This window comes from Lipophrys pholis, assembly GCF_963383615.2.
Source record: "Lipophrys pholis genome assembly, chromosome: 11".
Taxonomy (NCBI): Eukaryota; Metazoa; Chordata; class Actinopteri; order Blenniiformes; family Blenniidae; genus Lipophrys; species Lipophrys pholis.
In genome coordinates, this window is record NC_137631.1 from 21580925 (window position 1) to 21604575 (window position 23651).

The 23651-nt window shown below is 41.4% G+C and overlaps 3 protein-coding genes across 6 annotated transcripts; 1 reads left to right on the top strand and 2 right to left on the bottom strand.

Moving 5' to 3' along the window:
* The first annotated feature begins 105 nt into the window (after positions 1–105).
* LOC308116257 (protein regulator of cytokinesis 1-like) lies at positions 106–5880 on the top strand. 2 transcript variants are annotated; one of them, XM_080474336.1, is made up of 14 exons: positions 106–267; positions 848–980; positions 1062–1184; positions 1272–1505; positions 1581–1751; positions 1863–2012; positions 2096–2243; positions 2328–2464; positions 2552–2647; positions 3099–3245; positions 3328–3438; positions 3534–3638; positions 4274–4377; positions 5420–5880. In XM_080474336.1, the coding sequence occupies exons 1-14, from the start codon at positions 257–259 to the stop codon at positions 5466–5468; spliced, it is 1719 nt and encodes a 572-aa protein (XP_080330462.1). In that variant the 5' UTR covers positions 106–256; the 3' UTR covers positions 5469–5880. The 2 variants fall into 2 exon arrangements, with proteins under 2 accessions (XP_080330462.1, XP_080330461.1); XM_080474335.1 differs by having other exon boundaries at positions 4274–4444; positions 5420–5879.
* Positions 4491–9783, bottom strand: LOC308116819 (uncharacterized protein). Of its 2 annotated transcripts, XM_080475239.1 has the most exons (6): positions 9660–9783; positions 9418–9567; positions 7261–7908; positions 6663–6833; positions 6191–6292; positions 4491–6117 (listed from the first exon to the last, which is right to left on the bottom strand). In XM_080475239.1, the coding sequence occupies exons 2-6, from the start codon at positions 9538–9540 to the stop codon at positions 5983–5985; spliced, it is 1179 nt and encodes a 392-aa protein (XP_080331365.1). In that variant the 5' UTR covers positions 9541–9567; positions 9660–9783; the 3' UTR covers positions 4491–5982. The 2 variants fall into 2 exon arrangements, with proteins under 2 accessions (XP_080331365.1, XP_080331366.1); XM_080475240.1 differs by lacking the exon at positions 9418–9567 and having other exon boundaries at positions 9660–9773.
* Positions 9784–10166: 383 nt separating this feature from the next.
* On the bottom strand, positions 10167–22040 carry clpxb (caseinolytic mitochondrial matrix peptidase chaperone subunit Xb). 2 transcript variants are annotated; one of them, XM_080474651.1, is made up of 15 exons: positions 21771–22040; positions 21193–21268; positions 19243–19403; positions 19018–19132; positions 17256–17410; positions 16999–17158; positions 15735–15776; positions 14986–15162; positions 14733–14897; positions 13888–13976; positions 13177–13341; positions 12783–13082; positions 11979–12071; positions 11781–11887; positions 10167–11692 (listed from the first exon to the last, which is right to left on the bottom strand). In XM_080474651.1, exons 2-15 carry the CDS (start codon positions 21245–21247, stop codon positions 11602–11604), a joined length of 1875 nt encoding a protein of 624 aa, XP_080330777.1. In that variant the 5' UTR covers positions 21248–21268; positions 21771–22040; the 3' UTR covers positions 10167–11601. The 2 variants fall into 2 exon arrangements, with proteins under 2 accessions (XP_080330777.1, XP_080330778.1); XM_080474652.1 differs by lacking the exon at positions 15735–15776.
* Positions 22041–23651: the final 1611 nt, after the last annotated feature.

The following is a 23651-nucleotide window of genomic DNA, read 5'->3' on the forward strand; positions in this document are numbered from 1 at the left end:
AATATAATATGATATATGGGCGTGATCTGCCGCCCAGTCCCCGGAATATTCCCACAGTGACGTCAGTGAAACTGTCCAATCAGAGACCAGAATTTGTTTTTCAGCAGATTTGAAATACAGTCGACAAACTGAACCAGCCACCGGACGACGGCATCCGCGGCAGCACCCAGCCTGCTCCGTGTTTCTGTTTGGAAAATCCGCTTCACACGTTAGAGAAGATCGTTTTTAAAACACACCGGTTGTCTGCGACTGCGACATGAGAGTGAGGTTAGTGTGTACCAGACGTACTGTGTATAACTCGTATTTTCTTTCCCCTGATCCAACTGCTGATTTGAATTGAGGCTAGCTATTAGCTGTTACGTTTACAAGTGGTGTCGCGGGTGTAGGGTAGCCGCTTATCTTCGCTTAAACTGTTTTTTATTTGCTAAGCCAAACATTTGAAGTTACCAAACCGTCCGTCTGCAATTAGCAAATATTAGTTAATAGGTCGCAGGTGCGACGTTAGTGTTTCGGATTAACTGGTTTCCATGTTAACCGGTGACAGACTTCCTCTAGTGTCCAGTGTTGCCGCTAGTAAAAGCAGTTGTTTAAAAAAAAAAAAAAAAAAAGACAGGAATCCTTACCTCTCCTCACAGACGCCGATTAAATACATAAATAATAAAGTGTCGTACCTTTTTGTGACCCTCGTTCAAAAACCTGCTGTTATTATCAACAACGACGGTTGCTGAAAGAAGTCGGTCAACAGTTAACAAGGAAACTGTATTATCCGAAACACTGATTTTAAACCTGGCAGAATGGACGCCAACCAAATGTGATAAAGATATTAACCCACTCGTTCTTCCTCCAGCGAAGTCCACGCAGCAGAGTCTGTGGCCTACCTCAACAGAGCTCTGATCAGGCTGCAGGACATTTGGGAGGAAATTGGAATCCCTGAGGAGCAGCGTGTCCAGAGAACCAACGATGTTAACAAGCATATCAAAGTGAGGGCCACACTCATGTAAAAGACACCAGTTTTCTACAAAGCTATTCTAACCGCACCTTTATGTCTGTCTCACCTGCAGGGTCTGCTGGACCTGATGATTGCTGAAGAAGAGGAGCTCAAGAAGCGATTGTTGAAAAGCATTGAGTCTGGCCGCCAGGAACTGAATAATCTGTGCAGTGAACTTCAGTTGCCTCATTTCGAGGTATAGTCGTACCTTAATCAATATGTTGTCGTTTCCTTTTATAGGAATACAAAAATTCCTTCCTAATCACCTTGGGTTTCTTCACAGGAGGAGGCTGGGTGTACCATGCTGCAGATGGAGAAAAACAGCCGTACACGTCTGGAGGTGATGAAGCAGCACAAGAGGCAGAGGCTGCAGGAGCTTGAGAGTCTCTCTGTCAAAGACCACGAGCTGTGCAATATCATGTGCACCACGCCCTTCGACATTGACTTGACAACTGTCCCTTCACTGAAGCAACTAGAAGGCTACAAAAACTACCTTGATAATCTGACCAAAGAGAAGGTGAGACAAATGTTCTCTTGCGTCTTTTCTCCTCCATATTTCTGGATACATTTGTAACCTATCCTAACTCTCCAGGACCATCGTCACGATGAATTCGTGAGCATCAAAAAGGAGATTATCGTCTGCATGGATGACCTGGAGCAGCTCCCCGAGACCAGTTTTGAGACCAATGTGATGTATGAGGATGAGGAAGCATTTTGTTTGTCAAATGACAACATTTCTGCTCTCAAACTTCTGCTCAGTAAGGTTTGTGATCGTTGCAACAATTTCTCACATAAACCTCAAGAAGCAGCAAATTATTCCACCAGCATTTTCTGGATATTGATGTTGGGGGTGTCTTTTGTAACAACTTTCTAGTTACAAGAGCGCAAGACGGAGAGGGAACTACGTTGTTCGAGTTTCCGCGCAAAGATCCTGGAACTGTGGGATCGGCTCCAGACTCCACAAGAGGACAGGGAAGCATTCTCAGATCATATGGTTCAGTCCAAGAAGAAGAACTTTGAAGCAGTAAGAAATGGTCATTTTCTCTGTATGATACAGCAGTGTATTGTTTCACTAGTAAAAAGTTGTAATGGTGTTTTTGTTTCCAGCTCCAGGCAGAGGTCCAGCGTCTTGAGCTGTTGAAAATGCAGAGTCTGAAAAGCTTCACTGAGACCATCAGAGCGGAGATTGACGTTTTGTGGGGAAAGTGTTTTTACAGCCAAGAACAACGGAAAGCTTTTATTGCCTACCATGATGGTAATGATCTTTTCAGTAAACTGTCTTAAAAATACTGCAGACTGAAGGGAAAAACTCACTCTCTCCACATTTGGTTTTCTAAAGACGACTTTACAGAAGAGCTTCTTGCCCTCCACGAGTCTGAGGTTGGGATGCTGAAGAAATATTATGAGGACCACAAGGAGCTGTTCGAGGGAGTCACAAAGTGGCAGAGCAACTGGACCTTGTTTTTGGAACTTGACGTGAGTGCAGCACTACGTTAGTATAAGCTTTCAAAGCAAACTTGTTTTAGGATAGTTTGATGTGAACGTGTGTCCTCTCCTCCTCAGAGGAAGGCTAATGACCCGTCGAGGTTCAACAACCGAGGAGGGAACCTGCTGAAAGAAGAAAAGCAGAGAAGCGGCCTGCTGATAAGTTTGCCTAAGGTGAGAAAACATTTAGTTTGTATTCTGAGGTTATTGAAGGCCAATGTTGTTTAATTTGAATGAAGTTGGTGGTATGGCACAAAAGTCACATTCAGGTTTTGTTGTTGTTGACCATCACGATATGATTGTATTGTTTGCATACAAATTATTTAACGTGGCGACCAATCACCGCCTCTGCTGACTGCTTCTCTTTAGAGTCCATGTCAGGCAAACATAACACATTTGCCTCAAGAAGTATCCTCACCTATGGCCAAGTAGTTCTTGAGTATGAAATATTGCAGCACTATCATCAGATATTAAATTAGAATGTGTTCAGTTATCAAGTTCAGCCCTCATTCAAGCAGTTCGGACCACATCGTGCTGTAAGAAACTCCAGTGACTTCTCGCCACCACTCCACACGGAGCCGTGGCTCCGTCTAAGACTTACATAGTTCACCTTTTAATATTGCAGCTGGAGAAGACTCTGAAAGTGAAGATTGATGCCTGGGAGCAGGAACATGACAAATCGTTCCTGGTTAATGGACAGAAGTTTCTGGAGTATGTGCAGCAGCAGTGGGATCACCACCACGCTGAGAAGGAGAAAGAGAAGCTGGAAAGGGTTTGTTATATTTGCTGTGATTTGAAAGGTTTCACAAAAGTATTTCCAAAATTAATGACACTGTTTTGTTTGATGTTGAAAGCAATTAAAGAAAACTAAGCAGACCCAGGAAGAGATGCTTTATGGAACAGCAGTAAGGACGCCATCAAAGAGGCGGCTGGCGGGAACTCCTACACCCGGAAAACTGAGAAAGGTAAGACGCTGGGCCAGTTGTCTTTTTACTGATTGTACAGCGACGATTACATTGCAAAAATGACCCGTTCTATTTTATTCCCTCTCTCCTCTAAGTTGAATGGCACCTGCACGGTCTCCACTCCCAACAGCTTTCTTAGTTCTGGGTTGGGTGGAACCATGTGTTTGTCCTCCAATCAGAAACCACTGTCTGCCAGCAAGGTGTGCCCACTGCCGCCCTCCTCCGTCACGCCGTCACACTTTATCTGATAAACCGCGGTTACAATTCCGGTCCTGGGATCAGGCCAATGGATATTAGCTTCATTTGTTTTAACTTGCATGTTGGTGACTTGTCGGTTAAACGGTATTTTCTATGGACGGGTGCATCTAAAGCATGAGAACATGATTGAATTTTATTTCCCCACATAACTTAGTTCAAACAGTAACACTTTGGTATACTTAAGGTTTTATTTGCACAAGTAAAAGGTGTTCTTCTTTTTATAAATCATGAATAAAAATCTGGATTAGATGTGATCCTTTTCCTTCTCATATTTTCATCTATATCAAAATCAACATTTTGCTGCCCTTCGTTACACGTGTGGGATTAACTGACAAAACTATTGACTTTTCGACAATATTTAGATGTTTTATTTAGATGCACCGGCACATAGATGTGGTTATATTTTCTGTGCTGCACGTCTCAAACACGGGACGTTAAAACTACTTCACCAATGAGATTAAAAACAATCCCCAGAGATTTAATGTTTTAATCGGTAATATTACTAATTCTGACTGTCCAGTGTCTTGAAATCCAACCAATAAAGTGTTTTCTTTATTTTCTAAATCTCTTGTCAAAGGGTTTGGGTTTGCGGACACCCGGACATGGACGGACCCCGAGAGCACTAGACCGAAACAAGGAAAACCTCTCCCAGCTTAGAAATACTCCGAGTGGCGCATTAAGGTCTCAGGATACTCAAGATCACACCTTCACCTTTAATTCAATTGCTGCCACCTATTCGGAATTTGCGGTAAATTTGTTTTTGCATCTGTTTCATTACAAAGTTCAAACAGGATGGGCTCATTTAACTTTTATTTACAAAAAAAATCATGAGACATGAGAATATTAAAGGCGACACTCGTGTACAGGGGTACAACTCTGATTATTTCTGTCGTATATCTTGAAAACAGAATTTTACACGTTTGACATAAAATGTGCAAAAAAAATTTTTTTGATAAATCTGAAGAAGAAAAATCCAATTTGAAAATCTGCTGTTAAACAAAATAACATTTTAACTACATGATGTTGATCTTCAGTGTGTAACTGATCACTCTCCTCCACAGTAATGACCTTTTTAATCCTCTAACATCAGATCCTAATACAGTAAACCTTATTGATCACCTCATAGATGCACCGATATGGAAACATTTACAACACTTTGAAAAAAGTATGTACATGTTATATCAATCTTTAACATACCAATTCTTTTATCTGTAATCAGGAAATGCAATAAATAATTTAGCTTAAGTCTCGTCTACCTTGTTTTGAATTAATTTAAATGATTAAGTTTGATTAGTTATAGCATGTCTCTCCTCCAGGCTTTATTACAGCTACGGCTTTACCAGGAATCTCAACTTTAGAAAGAGTGCATGTCCTAGAAAAGTGTTAATTTTATTCAAACCATATTTTTGAAAACATCAGTATAAATAAAATGAAGCCAAATGAGTTAACTGATTAGAAATGGTTCTGTAGAGAAGGTGACGGGTCAACCTGAGGGGAGGAACTTCAGCTCAACTTAAAAACTGAATGAGTTTCTAACAGAAAACCTTCTTTGACTAAGTTGGTAATTGAATAAGAATTTTGAACATGAAGTATGAAATGTAAAGATGCAAAAAATAAATAAAAACTTTGATGCATGTCGTATCAACAAAGATGTAATTTACTGACAAATGTTTTAAAGTTTAGTCCTCCAAGTGTAATTGATTGAAAACATTGTTCTTTGCAGAGGGACCTCTCGAAATCTGCTAAGTCGACTGGAAAGCCTGGGATCCTGAACTCCACCGTCACTCACCAGTGATCAGAAGGATTTCCACCGAGAGTCGATCAGCTCATCCTGGGATGATTTTTCATTGTTGTGGACAAGAGGTGACTTCAGTGTGAACTCCTGACAAAAAAAATGTAAATATTTGAATCTGAGTCCTGTCTTGTGCCTTCGGGGGGGTCACTGCTGTTGGGGTTTGCTTTTATCGGTGCTGCTGTCTTTCATTTGCATTTTAAAATTTTGGGGGGGGGGGGGTTGGAACCTTTTAAATACTGTTTACCATATCTACAGTACTATCTTGTTTTATTACTCTAGCAGAAAGTCGGTGCACCGTGATTTTGTCTTTCCAGCTGGCATGACAGCTACATTTTATTTTTCTGCAGAAAACTGCTTTTTTAATTAAAGTTTTTTTCTTTTTAATGTCATTTGAGTCCATTTATTTTCCTGTTTTGCCTTGCATCACAAGCATCCACGTCAGAGTTGCATCCGAGTGTTGATTATAGATCCACTCGAGAAGATGAGCTGTTTCACGCCATGCGTGTCATGAGTTCTTCGAGGGCCTTCTCGCGGTGATTCTCATGAACAAGGAGCACTTCCTTGATGGCGCTCTGCTGGAAGCCCATCTCATTGAACTGAGTCAGAAGGTGCAGGAACTCTGCAGCCTGAAATGAAAGTGGTGTCGTTCAGATGTTTAAGATTTATCGCCGATTCCTTGTGTGGAGAAGCCGTGTTTACCTTGCTCTCACAGTTCTGAAACATCTCCAAGGCTTCCTCCACCTGTGCTTCATCATAACCAAGATCACACAGACGGTCACTGGCAACCAAGTATTTCAGGACCTGTTGGGAACGAGGGAATCATGAGAAGACTGACGAGCAGTTAAAGTGGTTGGCGCTCACATTGTCTCACATCAAGCAAGAATTTCTGCTTGGAAACTAGGATTCCTGCCTTGTTTGGTATTTTAGAAACGTTAAAAGTGGCCGTCACAACTTTAATCTGGTAAAACCTAAAATATAGTCTGTCGGCTCTTCAAACCGTTTTGGACTAAAGCTTGTTTTGATTTCATCTACAATAAATTCTGGCCTACAGTGTATGGTTTAGGAAAAGAAACCGTTCAATAATCAAGGTAAATCAAAATGATCAACAGTTTATAATTGTGGATTTTTTTTTTTTTTAATGGAAAATATCAGGGTTTGTTTCAATGCCCACCTTTTCTGGACTCCTGTAGCCGGTCTTCTGCAGAGCCAGAATGGCTGTGCGCAGCGGGTATCCCTTCTCTGTGATGGTCTCCAGAAGCTCCCTCTCCTCCTGGCTGAGTGCAGACAGAAGTTCAGCAGCAGAGTCAAAGAAAACCCCGCGGTTGGCAGCAGTTGTCAGGACCTGATGGGAAGGGGAGAAAAAAAAAAAAAGGATTTTCAACATGAAAAGTGCACGGTGTGAAATTTGAGTCATGCCGCTTTTGTTTCGTGAGAAAATTGAGTCATGCTGTTTGTTTTTAGTCCAGCTTTTTTGAAGTTCAGATTTTTACCAAGAAGCTTCATCCTCTGTTGTCTTCTCTGTTTGGTTTCTCCTTTTCCCATTGGGCTTAATAGATTTTAAGAGTGGACAAGTTGGGGCTTGGTCGCCTGCCAAATTCCATGTCCATGCCGAACAGCACAACACAGAAGTCAACTAAATGACATGATTTACTTATTTTCTTAATCACGATTTCTGCTCAGAAATCTCTCCTCGTCCCCAACATCCCCAGCAGGAGGGTCGGCTGACTCTACTTCCAGGTTTGATATCTGACGCTGTCGGAGAAACTGACCTTCCTGTGGTTTTTGACCACCGGGCCTGCAGATGAAGGTCGCTGCTGCACCCTGGACGGAGGAGGACCAGCAGGTGGTGTGTTCTGGGAGAACTTCCTGCTCACGAAGGCCGGCGAGCGCTGCCTCTTCTTCTGGCCTGGAAGCAGGGGGCTGACCTGCTGCTGCCGGTGCTGGTCCAGTGTTCGAAGAGGCTCTCTGCAGTCTGACAAAGAAGGAGACGGGTCTCTGTTGCCTCTGAGGGTCTGAGGCGAGCCGGCCTTACAGTGGTGAGTGGAAGGACCCAGGTGCTGGTCTTTCACTCTGAAGATGGGGGCTTTGGGTGCGGCGCTCCGGGGCCGCTCCCTGCTCTTGATGCGGCGGGGCGCATCTTCAGTGGAGGACCCCTCGTTGTCCTCAGAGTAACCGTCCTCCTCGCCAGAGTCCGATACGCGAAACGAGACGGTGCGATAATTCATCCAGCGAGTGTCTGCAGAGTTCAGGCTGTAGCTGCGAGGCCGAGGGTTCAGGGGCCACGGATCGCTGCTCCTGCGTCCCATCCTGCGGCTCTCCAGAGGGCTGCTGAACATCAGCTGGTAAGGAGGGCAGGACGGAGCCTGGCAGGCTGCTGGCTGGCCGCTTAAAATCCACCTCTCCAGGTTGAAATCATACTGAAGGAGCAGAAATACAGGCGACATTCACAAACAGTGATGAGTTAATGTAATGCTGCAGACAAAGGCGCCCCGAAACCACAGAAGCTCAATCTAATCCAGTCCTTCCTTCCCTTTTTGATCATTTATCAAACCTGTTTATTATCTTCTGGGCCCTCAGTGTTTCGGTCCAGGTTGTGATTGGGGGCGTGTTGCTCTTAGAAATGCTGCTGAAATGTCTGTTTCAACATCATGGAGTCGCATCGAAAACTTGTGGAACGTTGTTAAAACCTCCAGGACTTCATGCAACACAGATGTGAGGCAGTTCACAGGAACAGTAAATATAATTTTAAAGATTCTCGGGAATACTATATCCTAAAGGTTTTTATTTGTTTATACAGTAAATATTTGAGTTTGTAAGTTTGTGGACTTAGTGACGACTTAAAATTGTGTCAAACTTTGTTGTGCTTCAAAAAGAAACATTGAAATGTAAAATGTTTCATTTCATTAACCTTTATTTAGCCAGGAGAACCACATTGAGATTAATGATAATAATGTGTCCTGGACAAAAGATTTAATGGTTACAATGAAAAATGAAATCAGAACTAATTAAAAAGAATAACTTGGAGTAAGTTTTAGTTTTTATCTTCTTTTGTATTACTTCTGTTTCACTTTTTTCCACTGGTGTCCTGGGTAACTTTACGGATTTTTAAGGGATTGGCAAAAAATAAAAGCCTTGGCTTCAGACTATGAACATTTCGGCTACAGGAATTGGGCAAAAAAAAAAAAATGTGCGAGTGAACTTTTAAGCACTATAAATTGAATGCACAAAATACAATTTTGCACTGTAGCTGTAACCAAAATAAACTATTCATTCAGTTTTTCATTCATTAAGAAAAATGCAGACACTGCTAACATACATTTTTCTTAATTTTTTTTATTTATTTGTAGAATGTGCAGCGTGCCCAATGCATGGAGTTGAAAACTATTATGAGGATTTTGAGCTTTACTTGTGTTTTTAAACACACAGCCAGTCATTTGAACTCAACTGTAGAAACAGACACTCAGATCTGCTCACTCATTTACCAACACATTAAGTTTTTGTTTTTTTGCCCCTGACCTGTTATCAGAGTTGCTCTTATAATCTCGTCCCTCCTATTCCACTCCTAATCTTTCATAGTTTTTGTCTTGCGATTGTTGCTGTTTATTTTATGGATATCCACAACCATTTTTTTTTTTTTTTAAATCGTGGGCCTGTGGGGGCCACATCATCAGTTCCAGGACCCCTTGTTCTTCATTACACTGAAAGTAAGTCTCAGGCTGTGTGTTTTCCTCACCTCCAGAGTAAATTTAGAGCCAATAGACACCTTCCTGCCAGCATTACATAATGGAAAGTGCTATCATATTAAACCAGCATTAAAATTCTACACAGTACTTTATATAAATTAAAAACAAAAAAAAAAAACCAGCTGATTTCAAGAAAACACCCCCGTTTAGAAAAGTGCGTTTGTGTACACTTGTGTATGAGACCTTGGTGTCCTGCATTATCTGGTGGCAGTCTGGTACGGTGATGTTTGGAGCTTCCGGAGGATGCACCTCCTCCACCAACGGACCCAGCAGGGTCTGAAACAGGACGTCCTCCAGAACGTTCATCTACACCAAAGTGCCCTCACAAGCAATCTGCATTGAGACAATCCCCCCAGAAAATCCTGAACATAGATGTACAGGCCATATTTAGTATTTTTGTTGCATTTTCAAAAATAAGATCTTACCTTTCTTTTGTCTTTTCTTCCACGTCTTCAGTGCTCTGAATCAGTAGCAGGTGTTTACAGACATCAGTGTGTGATAAACCTCTTCATCACTAAGCCTCTGACATCAATAATACCGCAGACGCCTGCAATAATCCAGCCTGTGAAGGACTACTACAAGTGATGGGGGGGGGGGGGGGGGTTTACACACGTACACAAGTAATTTGATTACAAATAAAGCTACAACGCCAAGAGGGGAAAGCTCTTGATATGTTGAGAATTTTTCACTCTGACAATTTGCACACTCCCGCACACGACCACCGCACAATGATTGATTATGCATTTTATAATTGTTTTAAGGGGATTGTGGCCTTTTTTAGACTCTGTAATCAAAGACACATTAAAGACAGTTTAATTCCCTTTTGGAGTCGAAGAGATGAGATTAGAGAAATGCTGAGTTACCGGGAAACAAAAGAACGGCGCAATACTTTCCAGAGATTAGCCGATTACATAATGCTGACAGCTCAACACGGCAGTGTGGTATCTACTTTATTTGTCTGAGTGGTTTGTCACGTGTCGTGAATCATCTTATCGGAGCGATGAAGCACGCGCACACTCCAGCTGGGAGGCAAAGAACACTTTGGTTTTTGTACAGATATACGTTTTATTTTTGCATCTTGAATAATCACAATTTAGGTTTCACAAACTTTGGGGGGGGTTTTACAGGTTCTGTAACAGACCTCTGAAGAAAGAAAAGCAGCTCGAACACTTTGCTAAAAGAAAACAAAACAGAAAAGTGAAGGGAGATCAATTCTAGCTTCAAACGAGAGCACACAAAGTATGTGAAGTATTTTAGTACAGCAGCATGGTTCAGTCAGGGTGTTAAGGTGGAGACTTGAACTGAGTACCATTTAGTAACAGGTTACATCACTAAACAGCTGGGCACACACGAGGAAAATGTTTTTGCTTTGGAGAAAGCCGGCCAGTTGGGAGAGGGTTAATTTAGCTACTTTCAACTGTGATATTTAAGTAGTGGAATATCTGGTGTGATTCAGTCAGGAATATCGACAGGTCGCTAATACACAACAAACCTTCATCAACACTTCAAAGTTACCCGGCTGACCTGCTTCTCTTGTTACTGTAAAGCAGTGTTCTGATCCAGTCCTGCCACACGGACGTCAAGGAGTAAAGCACATATACGTCTCCTAAAGAGAGTTGGGCTCGATGAAAAGAAACGGAAGCAAAACACTGAAAAATAACCATTCTGGCTGTTTAAAGGTCTTCACTGTCTCCAACCTGTATTGATTAGTGTGCTGGTGCGGCCTACTTTACAATGTGCTCTCAGAGCGAGAGGTCAGGTCGTACAAACTGCTTACAAACGCTATCTAAGCGGTGCAGCGAAGCATTTACAGCCCGTTTCATTGTGAGCACCATTATTACAATGGTGGTAAAGAAGAAAAACATCAAAATACTGATGTGCTCATGGAATATCATGCCCTTATGAAGTAAGGCATTACTTGACATGGTTACGTCACATCTACACTTTCTCAACACCCCATGTTTTCAAGTGTACAGTATGATCCCGACATTTCCATTTGCTTCCCTTGCCATTAACAGCCCTTCACCACAAAGAGAAAACAAAAGAAACTAGCTACAAAAACTTTTGTGAATAAAATTGCATTATCTTTATATAGATAAAATGTTAACAATCCCTAGAGATTGAAGAATCTTATAAAGGTCGTCCCTGGGCGTGCACCACTACTGGATTAACATCTGATGCACAGGACCAAAGGTTGTTACACTCTCTTCAACATGTTCATCGTGAAAACCTCCCCAGCGATGTCCACAGTTTATTTGTCAGGGGCTATAATAAAAGAGGTGGTACCAAACGCGGTATCCAAAAAGTTCATAGTAATCTAATGATTTCAGACGGCACGGTCTTCAGTTGAAATGAGTCAGGCATGATTCAGTTGTTAGCGGCGTCAGCCTGCCGAGGCCAGTTCTCCTCCTCGATGCCGGAGTCGTACTCCTCTTCTGCTGAATCCTTGGCTGGAGCTCTGAAATACAAATGGAAGCCAAAGTTCAAGTTTCACACCGAGTTAGAGATTCGGCAAACGACGCTGCAGGAATCTGAGCTCCTCTGACCTGATGTATCTCGGCTGAGATTTTCCCAGAACAACCTCTTTGTCCATCTCCACAGCCATGATGTCAGAGTGCGGCACCTCAAACATCGGCTCCAGAAGGAGCTTTTCCTGGAGGGGGTAGAGATTTAATTTTACAACAGCAACACAAAAACTTTAAACATTGTTAACACAAGCTTTGGTGATAAAACTAGTCACACACCATGATGGATCGGAGTCCACGAGCACCAGTCTTCCTCTCCAAAGCCATCCTGGCGATGGCCCTCAGAGCATCGGGAGTCACATTGAGCTCACACTGGAACCAAAAGATGGAGATTATTCATTTTGGGGGGACTAAACATTTTGTACAAACATATAAAGCATGAAGTTAAAAAGCATCAAGTGATGAATGTGTTTGTACCCAGTCTGCTTATGCTTGTTTCCTGAGGTCAGTTTTACCTTTTAAGCTGCTTTTCTTTTGCCTCTTTTGTTCAGGTTGAAACAGTAAAGCACCGGCTCGCCTGGACCTTTTAACTACATCATTTTCACTTGTTAAATGAAACCAATGTGAAAATATATTTAAAACTAAATACTAAAGTGATAAAATAAGAAACGGTGCTGAATCGAGTGCAGACAATATACAGATTTTCCAGATATTCCAAGTCAAAACATCCGAGCACCACAAGAAAACCTTTTATTCTTAATACCTATGTATCCCAAAGTATTAGCGAGCCGAGGCGGAGCGAGTGAAGCTCAGTGAAAAGCGATATTTTCCTCCAGATATAGGAACACTAATGGTTTGCTCAGGTAAAAGTGAGTCGACGGTTCAGCTTATCATTTGTCACGTCTCTCCTGAGGGGAAGAGAAGCGACTCGGTCACAAACCTGACAGGAATGAAGACTTGCAGGTATTTTAGTAAATGAAGCTGCAGAGAATGCTCTGCCTTGTGATCCCTGCTTCATATAGAGGAGTCGACTGTTGACTGAACCAAAGTAAAACACGGCACTATTACAAGAGTTACACTTACTTTGTCCATGCTGAACAGAGCCTGGTACTGAGGCACCACAGCGTTACGAGGTTCAGTCAAGATCCGGACGAGTGTTTCTTCATCCAAGCTGTGAAGAGGAACGACAACGGGGAGGCGGCCAACGAACTCTGGGATCATGCCGAACTCGATCAGGTCCCTGGCTTCCACATGCTTCAGCAGCCGGTCCTTCTCCTCGATCTCTGCCACCGTGTCCGTCTCGCCGCTGGTGTTAGCCAAGTCGGCTGCGGCCGCCGCACGGCGCCCTTTACCCAAGTTAGAGGGAGTCCCAAAACCCAAGTACTGAAGAGACACACCAGACTCAAATTAGAGACTCGAGTGACAAGAGGCAGGAGCCGGAGCTGCAGAGACGCGTCACGGTCTGTTGAAGAGATACCTTTTCATTCTTTCTCCGGCTGATGATTCTGTCGAGTCCATTGAAGGCACCGGAAGCAACAAACAGGATGTTTGTGGTGTCGACCTGCACCGTCTCTCCTCTCAGCTTCCTGGAGTTCTTCTCAGGAACATTGACAATGGTGCCCTCCAGCAGTTTAAGCAAACCCTGACAGAAAGGAAGAGGCCACGAAATCAAGACAAGCAACACAAATAAACTCAGTAAAAAAAAACAAAAAAAACTCTTATGTCATCGTTAAAATGCGTTTTGAAGAATGAAACTATCAGAGTATCATTTTTAATGGTCATAAGAAGTCATTTGTTGTATTAAAAGACATTTTAGAATTTAAATTGAGGACTCAGTATGAAGACTTATATGACCATCAGTACATCGATACAGTAACTGTTAAGTACAGTAACTAAGTACTACCAGTGGTATGCAAAATCTTAGTGGACATGAATGGAAGCCAAATTTTTTTGTTGAAAAAAAAAATAGATAAAGCAGCAAAAGCTCCTGTCCTACATGTGCAGGTTGGAATCATCGCACTTGTAGGTCACAGAGGTATAATATGATTGCACTTCAGTGAGCACAGAAGTTTAGGACTATTATCTAATGTGTGGAAACATTCCAAACTAAAAGTAACAAAACAACAAAACCTGGTGACTGATGATCAAATTAGAAATGGACATCCTGACGCTGTGGCTGATTACTGACCTGCTGAACTCCTTCACCACCGACGTCTCGCAGCTGGTGGATTCCAGGTACGCTGCCGATCTTGTCGACCTCGTCCAAGAACACGATACCTGCAGGTGAAACATGAGACCAGTCAGTGTGGTGCAGGTTTAACTCCGTAGCAACGCTCTCTGAGACAAACAGGAACTGGTCACAAACACACTTTGTCTGCATGAATGTTCAGTGTTTACTTCAGTTTTTGACTTAAAGCAGCCACACAAAACTCCACAAGAATCAAACATGTAGAACAAATATTGTCTGTGCGACCAGGAAAACTCCAAATGATACTTCGAGTGCACATTTACGTCAAGTAAAGAGTTGATATGAACAGGCAGATTAAGCTACAAAGTAAAAGCCTCAAAAGTCTCAAATATTTCACTCTCCTTTGATAAAAACTACATTGATGAGGCCTGGATTCTTTTACATTTTCTGGCTGTAGAAATATCAAACAAGCCGATTGAGCGACAGTTTGACAGATGTTTAAGGTTATCTTGGAAGAAAAAAAAAAAAGCACAGCTTTTCAATACTGCAGTTTTTTCCGTACATGTTAAGTCGCAGCAATAAAAGCTACTGTACAAGCAAAAAAGTTCCTGCTGCACTTAAAATTTCCAAGGAATTAAAAATGCTCTGGGAGTTATTTTAATCCAGATATTGTGTCAGCAGTGAGAGGATGAGAAGAAGAGGGTTCCTTTGGTTTGATGGTGAGATTTGATCCCCGTTACAGACCGGGGCTTGTTTGTGAAACAGTCAGATATTTATTTAGAAAACACATGGAAAGGTTTCGACATCGACTCCGCACTGCTGTTACACAAAGAACCTCTGCCCACCTTGTTGCGCTTTCTCCACTGAGTAGTTGGCATCCTGCAGAAGTTTGGCGATGACGGACTCGATGTCTTCTCCCACGTATCCCGCTTGAGTCAGTGTGGTACAATCACAGATAGCGAAGGGAACATCCAGACAACGGGCCAGCGTCTGCGCCAACAATGTTTTGCCTGGAAGAGATGAACGAAGTCCATCAGGAAGTTACCCTTAGCGGGACGCATGCGGAGCAGCCCTAAACAACGCGGACGAAACACGAACCTGAACCAGTTGGGCCTAGAAGTATAATATTGCTCTTCTCCAGTTTAATGTCAGCGTGCGTGGAGTCCAGGACCTCGCCTCCCCTCCTCTCCTGAGGCGCCTGCTGGCTCGCCTGCTGCTGCATGGACGCCCCGAGAGCGTTTCCGTGAGGACTGATCCCTGCGATCTGCAGCAGCTCTGCAACAACAAGCCATACAAACCCGTTACCGCTGTGACTTTGAAGAAAAACCGACGTCTTCCACAGAAGCACTGCAAACGACGCAAATTAGCCCGTTCATATGAATCCCTGCTGTGCAAAAAGAAAATCAGTGCGTGCAGACGTTTGTGCAATTTTTTTCCACGACGGGCCAAAAATATATACGTGCTCTGATCGGTGACAGTGTGGAGTTACTACATGAGGAGGGCGACACTTAAAATAGCTGAAGTCTGAATGTAGGTCACAGGGCTATCTTATCATTGGTGGCGTCAGTCAGATGAACTGCATCGCTTCGGTTCTGCACAAGTTGCAAACTAGCGAGGAAACTGTTCTACAGTGGATCATAGGGTCTGCAATAAGCACATGGAAAAGCTTTAATAGGTCCAATAACAAGTTCTACTGTGGGAAATCACTCACCGCAAAAGGAGAAATAAATAAATCACTGTACGTTTTGGCATTTGTGCAACTCAAAACAGAAAACTGCTGATTAAGTGTCGTGACTTTAAATGTCAGATTGGATGAAGCATGACAGTAAGGTGGACCAGTCACTTACTTGTGAATCTGTATTCATCCTCTCGTCTTCTCATCTCTAGCTCTACAGGGAGAGGACGAAAGTACTTACAATCAATATTAGCACTTAACATTACCATTACGACATTAGCAGTACAGTCTATGAAAGACAGTTTGTGCGACTGTGCGGAGTAAACATTGAACAAATGCCAAATAATACAGATTTGGATCTAAGCTGGAGCTCAGCTGCAACCGCTTATCAGCTGCTTGTGTAAAGATTATGAAACTCTCAGTTTATAGTCTGTGGTAAACATTGTGTGCCTTATGGATGGATATAGTCAGGGGTGGGGGGTGGGGGGTGGGGGGTGGGGGGTGGGGGGGTGAGGGGTTCAATTAGCTTTAGACATGCGGTTACTTGATTCAGGTTAGGGTAACGACACCAGAGTAAATTGAAGGCGCTTTTGAAATTATTTTAATCTCACTGAAAAGAACACAACATGTAACATAAAAACACAATAAAAGAACAGAATGAAAAAATTCTTGAAATGTTTCATTTCATATTTAATGGATCTAAACTAACTGGAGGTTTTCACGATTTTAATTCAATTATAAGAAAAAAAGAGCATATCAACTGTATTTTTTTTTTTTAATCGACACCTGTACCTGTGTTGCAGCTTTGGTTTTTTACTCTAATAAGACAAACTAATACAGCTCAAATAAAGCAAGAAATCAGTAGTAACTGATACTGATAGAATAGAGAATAACTATTGTCTGTATTATTCTAACGCTTGTTGGCTTTAACAATGTTTCTTTGTTGATGGTGAAATAAATGCAATTGAATCAATAACAGACTTGTGTACTAATCGCTCTTTTCTTTAAATATCAGTTGTTGAGATGCACCAAGGCCGAGTTAAAGCTCAACACAGCATTCACTCATTCATTACGTGCTTCTGCTGTTCCATTGTTCTGTATAGTGAATGTATTTTCATTCACGATCTAGACTACAACAGAGAAAGAAAGAAATACTTTAAATTATATGTACAAAAGACTTGAGCCTAAATGAAAGTTATTTGTCATCTGATGCATCGTCTCTGTTGCTGCTGTAAAACTGAAACATTCAGCTCAGTTTGGTCAAAGTTTGGATGTGATTCAAATTGATTTGCACAATATGGACTTTGCTTTTTTTTCTGCACTGTACTATGGTACACATCAGAGTACAAAGGATATCTGGTGTGAATGCATGTTAAATTAAAAAGTTTTTAAATGCTGTAAACAGTGTCTCCCAGGTGCAGAACAGTAATACTGACCACGTGGTGTTAAAGATGGTTGTTTTTCCACCTCCACCTGCTGCCGGCTCCCAGCAGGAATGTTGTTGTAGATGCGCTTGTAGTGATTGTACACTGCGACGGCCAACACCTTCTTTGCATAAGACTGGCCAACGACATACTTGTCCAAATAAGCGTATATCTAAAAGACAAAAAACCCAAAGCCATTTAATCTCTACAGTTCACTTCATGATGGCAAACTTTCTTTTTTTCCTGATAAGTTAGTTAGTGGTTATGACCTTCTTCGGGGGAGGTGGAGGTTTCTGTGCGAACGCCAGTTTCACGGCCTCTGCCGCCGACTCTGGCTCCTTGTTCAGCCCTTTCTTGGAGTCCGTCTCAGAGAGGACCACAAAGAAGTGATGGCACTTCTCACATTTCACAAATCGTGTCGATGCTACAAAGGAACAATGTACAAAACAATCGGCACTAAATATGGAGGAAAACAACCTGTTATAGACACTTAGAACATAATCCTGCCAGGCTTCAGGTCCAGATGATGAAACCCAAAGTATAATCCAACACGTGTGATGTTACAGTGTGAAAACTGAATGGTTTTGTTTACCTTTAACTAAGGCAATAGAATTTTATTGATTACATTCAAATCTTAAATTCTAACAGTGTTTTAAAGCACTGTTGGTGGGCAGTACCATAAATAAGAATAAAAACTGCCTGAACGTGCTGTTCTGATCCGCCTCTGATGAGATGAATTTGCTTTTAAAATGTTCAAGTGGTTTACTCTCATTACCTTGCAGATATAGGCGAGACATTCTGCTCATCTAATAAACATGTTACAACCAAAACACATTAGGACCTTGTTGGCATCAGATAAAGAAAATTGGCTTTTTTTTGTTTGGAAAAGATCGGAAACCATTTGTAACTTGATAAAATACAAATTCCGCAGATTAAAGGAAATTGTACTTATAGTATTGATAACTGATAACATGCTGTGTAATCCTATCTCTATATATCTTCATTAGATTAAAGATTTGTAGCATTTACTGGGTCAATAAAAATTAACGCACTGTCAAAGTTTTATGTCCAAAACGAATAAAAACAGATGCGCCTTTGAAATTTCCTTTTCAAGGATTGTTAAAAAAAGAAAAAAGAAAGTCCACCAACTTTAATTCTCTCAATGTATTTTGTGACATTTTCAATTTGGAAAAATTTAATTGGTTCCATATATGGTGACTTGAACGATAAACATTTAAGTGACAAAGGGTTATAATAGATGAAACGGTACATGTCTGGTTCTTTAAAAGCTACGAGGAAAGCTTCTCCAAAACTTTGTAAATAGAATGCAGTAGATGAGAAAATGTCAGGGAGACGGCGGCGTCTTTTTTTAGTAACTGATTATATAAATGTCACCTCACAACACGAAGCTCACAAAACTAAATTATGCAGAAATCTGTTTGCCTAAGAGTTTTTTTATTTATTTTTTTACACTATCAATCTAAATAACTTTAATTAGATTATAAATGTGCAGCAGCCAAAGAATGATAAGTTCCAATACACAAGAGTAAATTTCTGCTCATTTGCACACATTGTTTTATGAACTGTCCCACAAAACTGCTAATGGATGCGGTTTGTGGCGAACCGTTTTGACACAACTGTCAATAGTTATTTCTGTTCGGGCTGGTGTAACATTTCAATCAAGGATAAACAAATCATTTGTCTCTTCGGCTTCACTCTTCGTCTCATGCAGAAGCCATCAGGATTTTTCCAGCAGTGATAATCAGGGCTGCACTTTATCAATCAAACACACAAAATGACCTGTGGTGAACTAAACACTTAAGATGTTGATGTCTTTTTCTTTGGGGATTTATTCTTCCACTTAGCAGTGCTCTCTCTTGTTTCTCTCTCTCTCTCTTTTTTTTTTGAATCGCATGAATTCAAGGCAAAAGTGAAAATAGTTGTTCACTGTCGTCTTTATTCTGTGGTTCTAACTCCTGGCTTGTTGGGGATGATAAAGTCACCTGAAACCTGTGAGTATCTTGTACTTACATACAAAGGTCTCTACATGTGTGCAGGGGTCTCCACATTTAGGGCAGCGTAATTGGCTTCCACCCTTGCCTGAACCTCCAGATCCTGACAGTCTCTTCCCCTCGCTGATGTTTTTCTGTGTAAATACGACGACATTAACATGTGTACAAAACACGGTTTTAACTTGCCATCCATTTACAAGTTGGTGTGAATTAATGAAATAAGGTATTTTATTTCAAAGTTTACCTTTCCAGTATCACTTCCGCCGTCTTTTGTTGTTCCATCTTTCGCGGCGTAACAGACAGCGGCCTCTGAAAACGACCTCACACGTACCCGGGAAGGTAAATGAGCTTCCCGAAAGCCCTGACGACTCAGAGAAAACAGCTGAATCCTGGAGCATGACAGTCCTGAAACAACAACAACACACAATAATGATTATGATCGGAGGTCTCAAAATAATAAAACTCTGAATCATTTTTTTGAGTGATTGTAACAATTCCTAGAATTATTTTTCTAATGTCTTGATTCATCTCTCACTCACCAACAACGTTAGGTAATTTGATATTTTACACTCACTTAATTTTCATTTAAAGAACTAATCATTTTGTGTAAATGTGCTAATAACTGTCAACAATTTGACTGATTGAGGTTCTTATTTAAAAAATCTAATCGGGTAAATATTCAGCAAACGGACTTAAAATTGCTCTTTTGGTGCCGCAGAATGCATCAGTGAAAAGAACTCAATTTCAAAACATAGTAAACCTTCAACATAATCTGTGCTTTCTGGACTTAATGGACAGGAGGTACACAGTGATCCACTTAAGTATAGGTACTATTATCGTTTCTAAATTTACTTACTCAGAAATACTTAATTCATTGATTTTAAGTTGAAAGTACAGGCTCAAAAACACAGGTCATCAACTTTTTGAAAGTGAGAACCTTTACAAGGGTACCGAGTCATACCAAGGGCTACTGGCTTCACTTTATTTGAATAATTGGTTAAACATTTCTTCTCACACTGTCCTGGCAGGTTACCGAGTGTCTGTGGACACATTGTTTGCGACTTTTGACGTAATCTCGTCAGGCCAGAAGTCACATATGTCATCCTTTGTCTTCCACTCATGTTGTGAGGACACCACTTCCATTTCCTACGATTTTCTTTTGTTGTACACATGTGCAGATTTTAAAAACAAATGTAATCAGATCGATTGTGTGTATATAAACAGGTTCAGTGCTATTTGGGTCAATTCAATTAAACTTTATTTATATAGCACCAAATAGAACACAGTAATTTCTAATTGCTTTTTACAGAGAGAAACAGACAAGTTCAGACAAGTTGCTCAAGTTTATCAGGTCACAACAATATTCAACAGGTTCTTTTTTTTCTGTGATCTCTTCTACATTCTTGTCTGTTACATGGTTTTTTACCCTCTTGTGACATTGTAATTTTATAGCTGTAAAAATTTTAAAAAATTGCATAATAATCGAGTGCCTCTGAACCTTTACACACTTTTCCAACTTTCATTATTTGTTAGTTAGTGAGCATTATTGTGGGGTTTCAATGGCACGTATTTATAAATGTAAATCTGAAATCGATACTGCAGATGTCCAGAGAGCTACTAACGATTAGATTTTAAAAAGTAAAATAAATGAACAGTTTAGAATATGAAGATTATGCATGTCAACATACATCAGCTTCAAAATGTTTGCTTTGAGTGTCAGAAAAAGAAAAAGTAATTCCATTGACAACTTCACTTAAATACAGTGACATTGTCAGGGGCTGCATCTTATAATCAGGGGCAACATGTATGAAAACATGTGCTGTAGTATTGTTTGTGCCTGAGCCTTGTTTTGTGAAGGGCTCCGGGTGGAAAGTTGTTGCAACGGGTTAGCTAAACTACATAATTCCTACTTGTGTCTTTATCTAACGGACTAAAGGACTTCTCCAACAGACCGCACAAACGCCACAGCGATACATTATGAAACGCTGATGTGATGCAACAGCCCCGAGCCTAACTATAGCTGCTGGTCTCAGCTATAACGCTGCAATGACTTCTCCACCTGCTGTTGACAATGTCTGCGTGTCTGTCATAACACACAGTAATCTGGGTTAGCTGGAGACCCAGTTCACAGTCACACCGAGCAATGTCACGCAGATTCACACCGCGAGCACTCGGCGTACTTTCCCTTTCATACCTCTGTGGGCAGTGTTCAGCAACACCCGGGCAGCAGAGGTGCACGGACAGGACATCGTTTCGTCTGTCTCTCGATTCTGAAAGCAAAACACAGAGTTTTAGCGTTGCGCTGAGTTGATGACATTATCGGCCGCAGTGGCTGTCAGCGGGCTGAATAACAGGAGAGGCCGGCCAGCGCTTCAACGTAACTGTTAGCATTAGCAGGTCACTACCTAATCAAGGTAGCGCGAACAACTCTGCGATTAACTCTTGAATAAATATAGACAAAACGACCCGTCACGGTTGCACAGTCCTTGTTACAGCTGTAATGACACAGGATAATCAGCCTGGCTGATTAGCGTTCATGTCCAGGTGGCTATTAGCCGCTTGAGCAAGGCCCGAGTCAGAGCCACCTAGCGTCTGTAGCAGGCTCCGAGCAATGCAGACAGACGGACAGCGTTACATATGGTTACGCAGAGGTTAAGCGGGCCGTCCTCACACTGCTGCATTAGTGGGGCAGCGGTGGATTCGGTTGTTTCCACTGCAACGACGCAACATGCGGCGGGCGGACAACGTGTGAGCAGGCTAATTCATACTCACGGTGCACGGTGAAAACAGTCGCTTCTTGACAGCTAAACCACGCAAACACAAATTCGCTAAGTCACTACAGCTCTGGCTCTCTCGTCGTAGCTTGACAGGTCAGTGTGTCATGCTAGAGGCACAGTGCCTGTTACATGAATCAGGAGGAGTTTACTGCTCCGGGTCGTTATTTCCCAGGTGGGACGCGACCCAAAGTGATGTAACGCCTGCTGTTATGAACTAGGTCGGATGTTCTGCGAGCTAACTAGCCTGAGCCTCCCCCCTTTGGGTAACCGTGGTTAGCAGAAAAGCTTTAGCAGGTGTGGAGTGTATTATTAACATGGCTGCCCCGTTCATGGTGACGCAGCGCAGTACCATCCAGATCGTTACAGATCTGTGGAGACTCAGGCTACTGCTGCTGCTGCATTCAAGCTACCCCGTAAAGTTCAATGCTAGAAAAAGAATTGTGAATTGTTGTGTTGCATTCAGGTGATCCTTGTAAATATTCGTAAGGGTTTTTCTTACAATATCGATACAAATCATCAGCAATGATTGCAAATGGTTGTATTATAGTTTGTAATACTATTGAAATACATAAGTGTACTTGGATACGACCCAGATTCCCCGACAGTTAGGACATTGTATAACATGTATATTTAAAAAAGAAACAAAAAAACAGCAGATTCAGTGTTTATTAAGTTTGAAAATGGTCATAATTTTTCCATTTCTCATTGTCGAATCATTTTGGAATTGGGATTTTAGTTGTATAATAGAAAATAATAGAACAGATTTCAACAGAATACAAAATACTTTGTGGATCCCAGGAGGAATACTTAGTTGTGTTGCTGCACAGAGAGTAATATTTCACAGTATTATACAATCTAAAAAAAATACAGTACATGGCCCTCAATATCAAATCTATTAAAGAAGATTGTGGAGGTCACAGTGACATGAGTTTAAGTCACCCAAGATAACAATTGAGACACTAGGATGTTGATTCTAGTGATCCCCAGGCTGTTGTGCAGAGAATGATGGTACAGACAAATGTGGAGTTCATGGTAAAAGATTGAGAAATGCATATAACATTTACATGTATTATTTGAACAACATAACCTGTATATTAAAAGTGTCTCATACCATTTTGTCTAAGTCATACTCTAAATATGTTCAACTGTAAATACAATGTAGTGGTTATAACAGCTAATTGAGACTGCTGGACAATCAGACAATTCAGCACATGAGGAGTAACACTATTGGTTAAAAACAAGTGCAATGAAAAAGATTCGGTTTCAGAGCACTGTAACCAACTGTCTGATTGACATTTCTGTCTGGAACCTGCTGGATATGAGCCATTGCTTTGTGCTTTGAATAGCAGTGCATAGCTGAAAGAAAGTTAAACTCCCTGAATAGTAGTATTGTGCTTTCTTAAAATGAATACTATGACAAGAAATTCAAAGCTCTTCTGTCAGTTTCTCAGTTGCCTATAGGATCAAACATGTTGATATATGAAAGGTTTCAGGAAGAAGACAAACAAAAAGTCTTTTCTGCTTCAAAAAGAGGTTGTGACTTCCTTGGTGCTGTGTGATCAAAGTGGTGACGTTACTGAATAACACAAACGACTTGCCCTACTTGGAACAACATTAGAGAGGTGAATGTCCATGACCGAGTCATTCATCAAAGTTGCACCATGACTAATGAAATCACAGTGTTACTTCTGTTTATGTGGGCCATCTAGCGCAGTGTGTTTAAAGTATTCACTGAACATTTACAGACTTTTTTTTTTACATTTAGTTTCCAGACTCAGGGAGGAAAGATGACTCCTGCTTTTGTCAACTGTTAAACAGAGGTACATTTTTGGAGTAATATTTTTCTCATACCTGTATCTTCCTTCCTCACACCTCA

What these genes read in the sequence shown, in the direction of transcription:
- clpxb (XM_080474651.1), bottom strand. Translation starts at nt 21,247, where the DNA reads ATGTCCTGTCCGTGCACCTCTGCTGCCCGGGTGTTGCTGAACACTGCC. An exon ending in ACATGTAGAGACCTTTGTAT is followed by an intron (nt 17,411 to 19,017) that starts GTAAGTACAAGA and finishes GTTCCTTTGTAG; the next exon opens with CATCGACACGATTTGTGAAA. An exon ending in CTCCACCTCCCCCGAAGAAG is followed by an intron (nt 17,159 to 17,255) that starts GTCATAACCACT and finishes TTTGTCTTTTAG; the next exon opens with ATATACGCTTATTTGGACAA.
- LOC308116819 (XM_080475239.1), bottom strand. Translation starts at nt 9,540, where the DNA reads ATGAACGTTCTGGAGGACGTCCTGTTTCAGACCCTGCTGGGTCCGTTG. An exon ending in AGATAATGCAGGACACCAAG is followed by an intron (nt 7,909 to 9,417) that starts GTCTCATACACA and finishes CTGCTCCTTCAG; the next exon opens with TATGATTTCAACCTGGAGAG. An exon ending in TGGTCAAAAACCACAGGAAG is followed by an intron (nt 6,834 to 7,260) that starts GTCAGTTTCTCC and finishes CCTTCCCATCAG; the next exon opens with GTCCTGACAACTGCTGCCAA.
- LOC308116257 (XM_080474335.1), top strand. An exon ending in AGAAGAAGAACTTTGAAGCA is followed by an intron (nt 2,013 to 2,095) that starts GTAAGAAATGGT and finishes TTTTGTTTCCAG; the next exon opens with CTCCAGGCAGAGGTCCAGCG. An exon ending in CCTTGTTTTTGGAACTTGAC is followed by an intron (nt 2,465 to 2,551) that starts GTGAGTGCAGCA and finishes TCTCCTCCTCAG; the next exon opens with AGGAAGGCTAATGACCCGTC.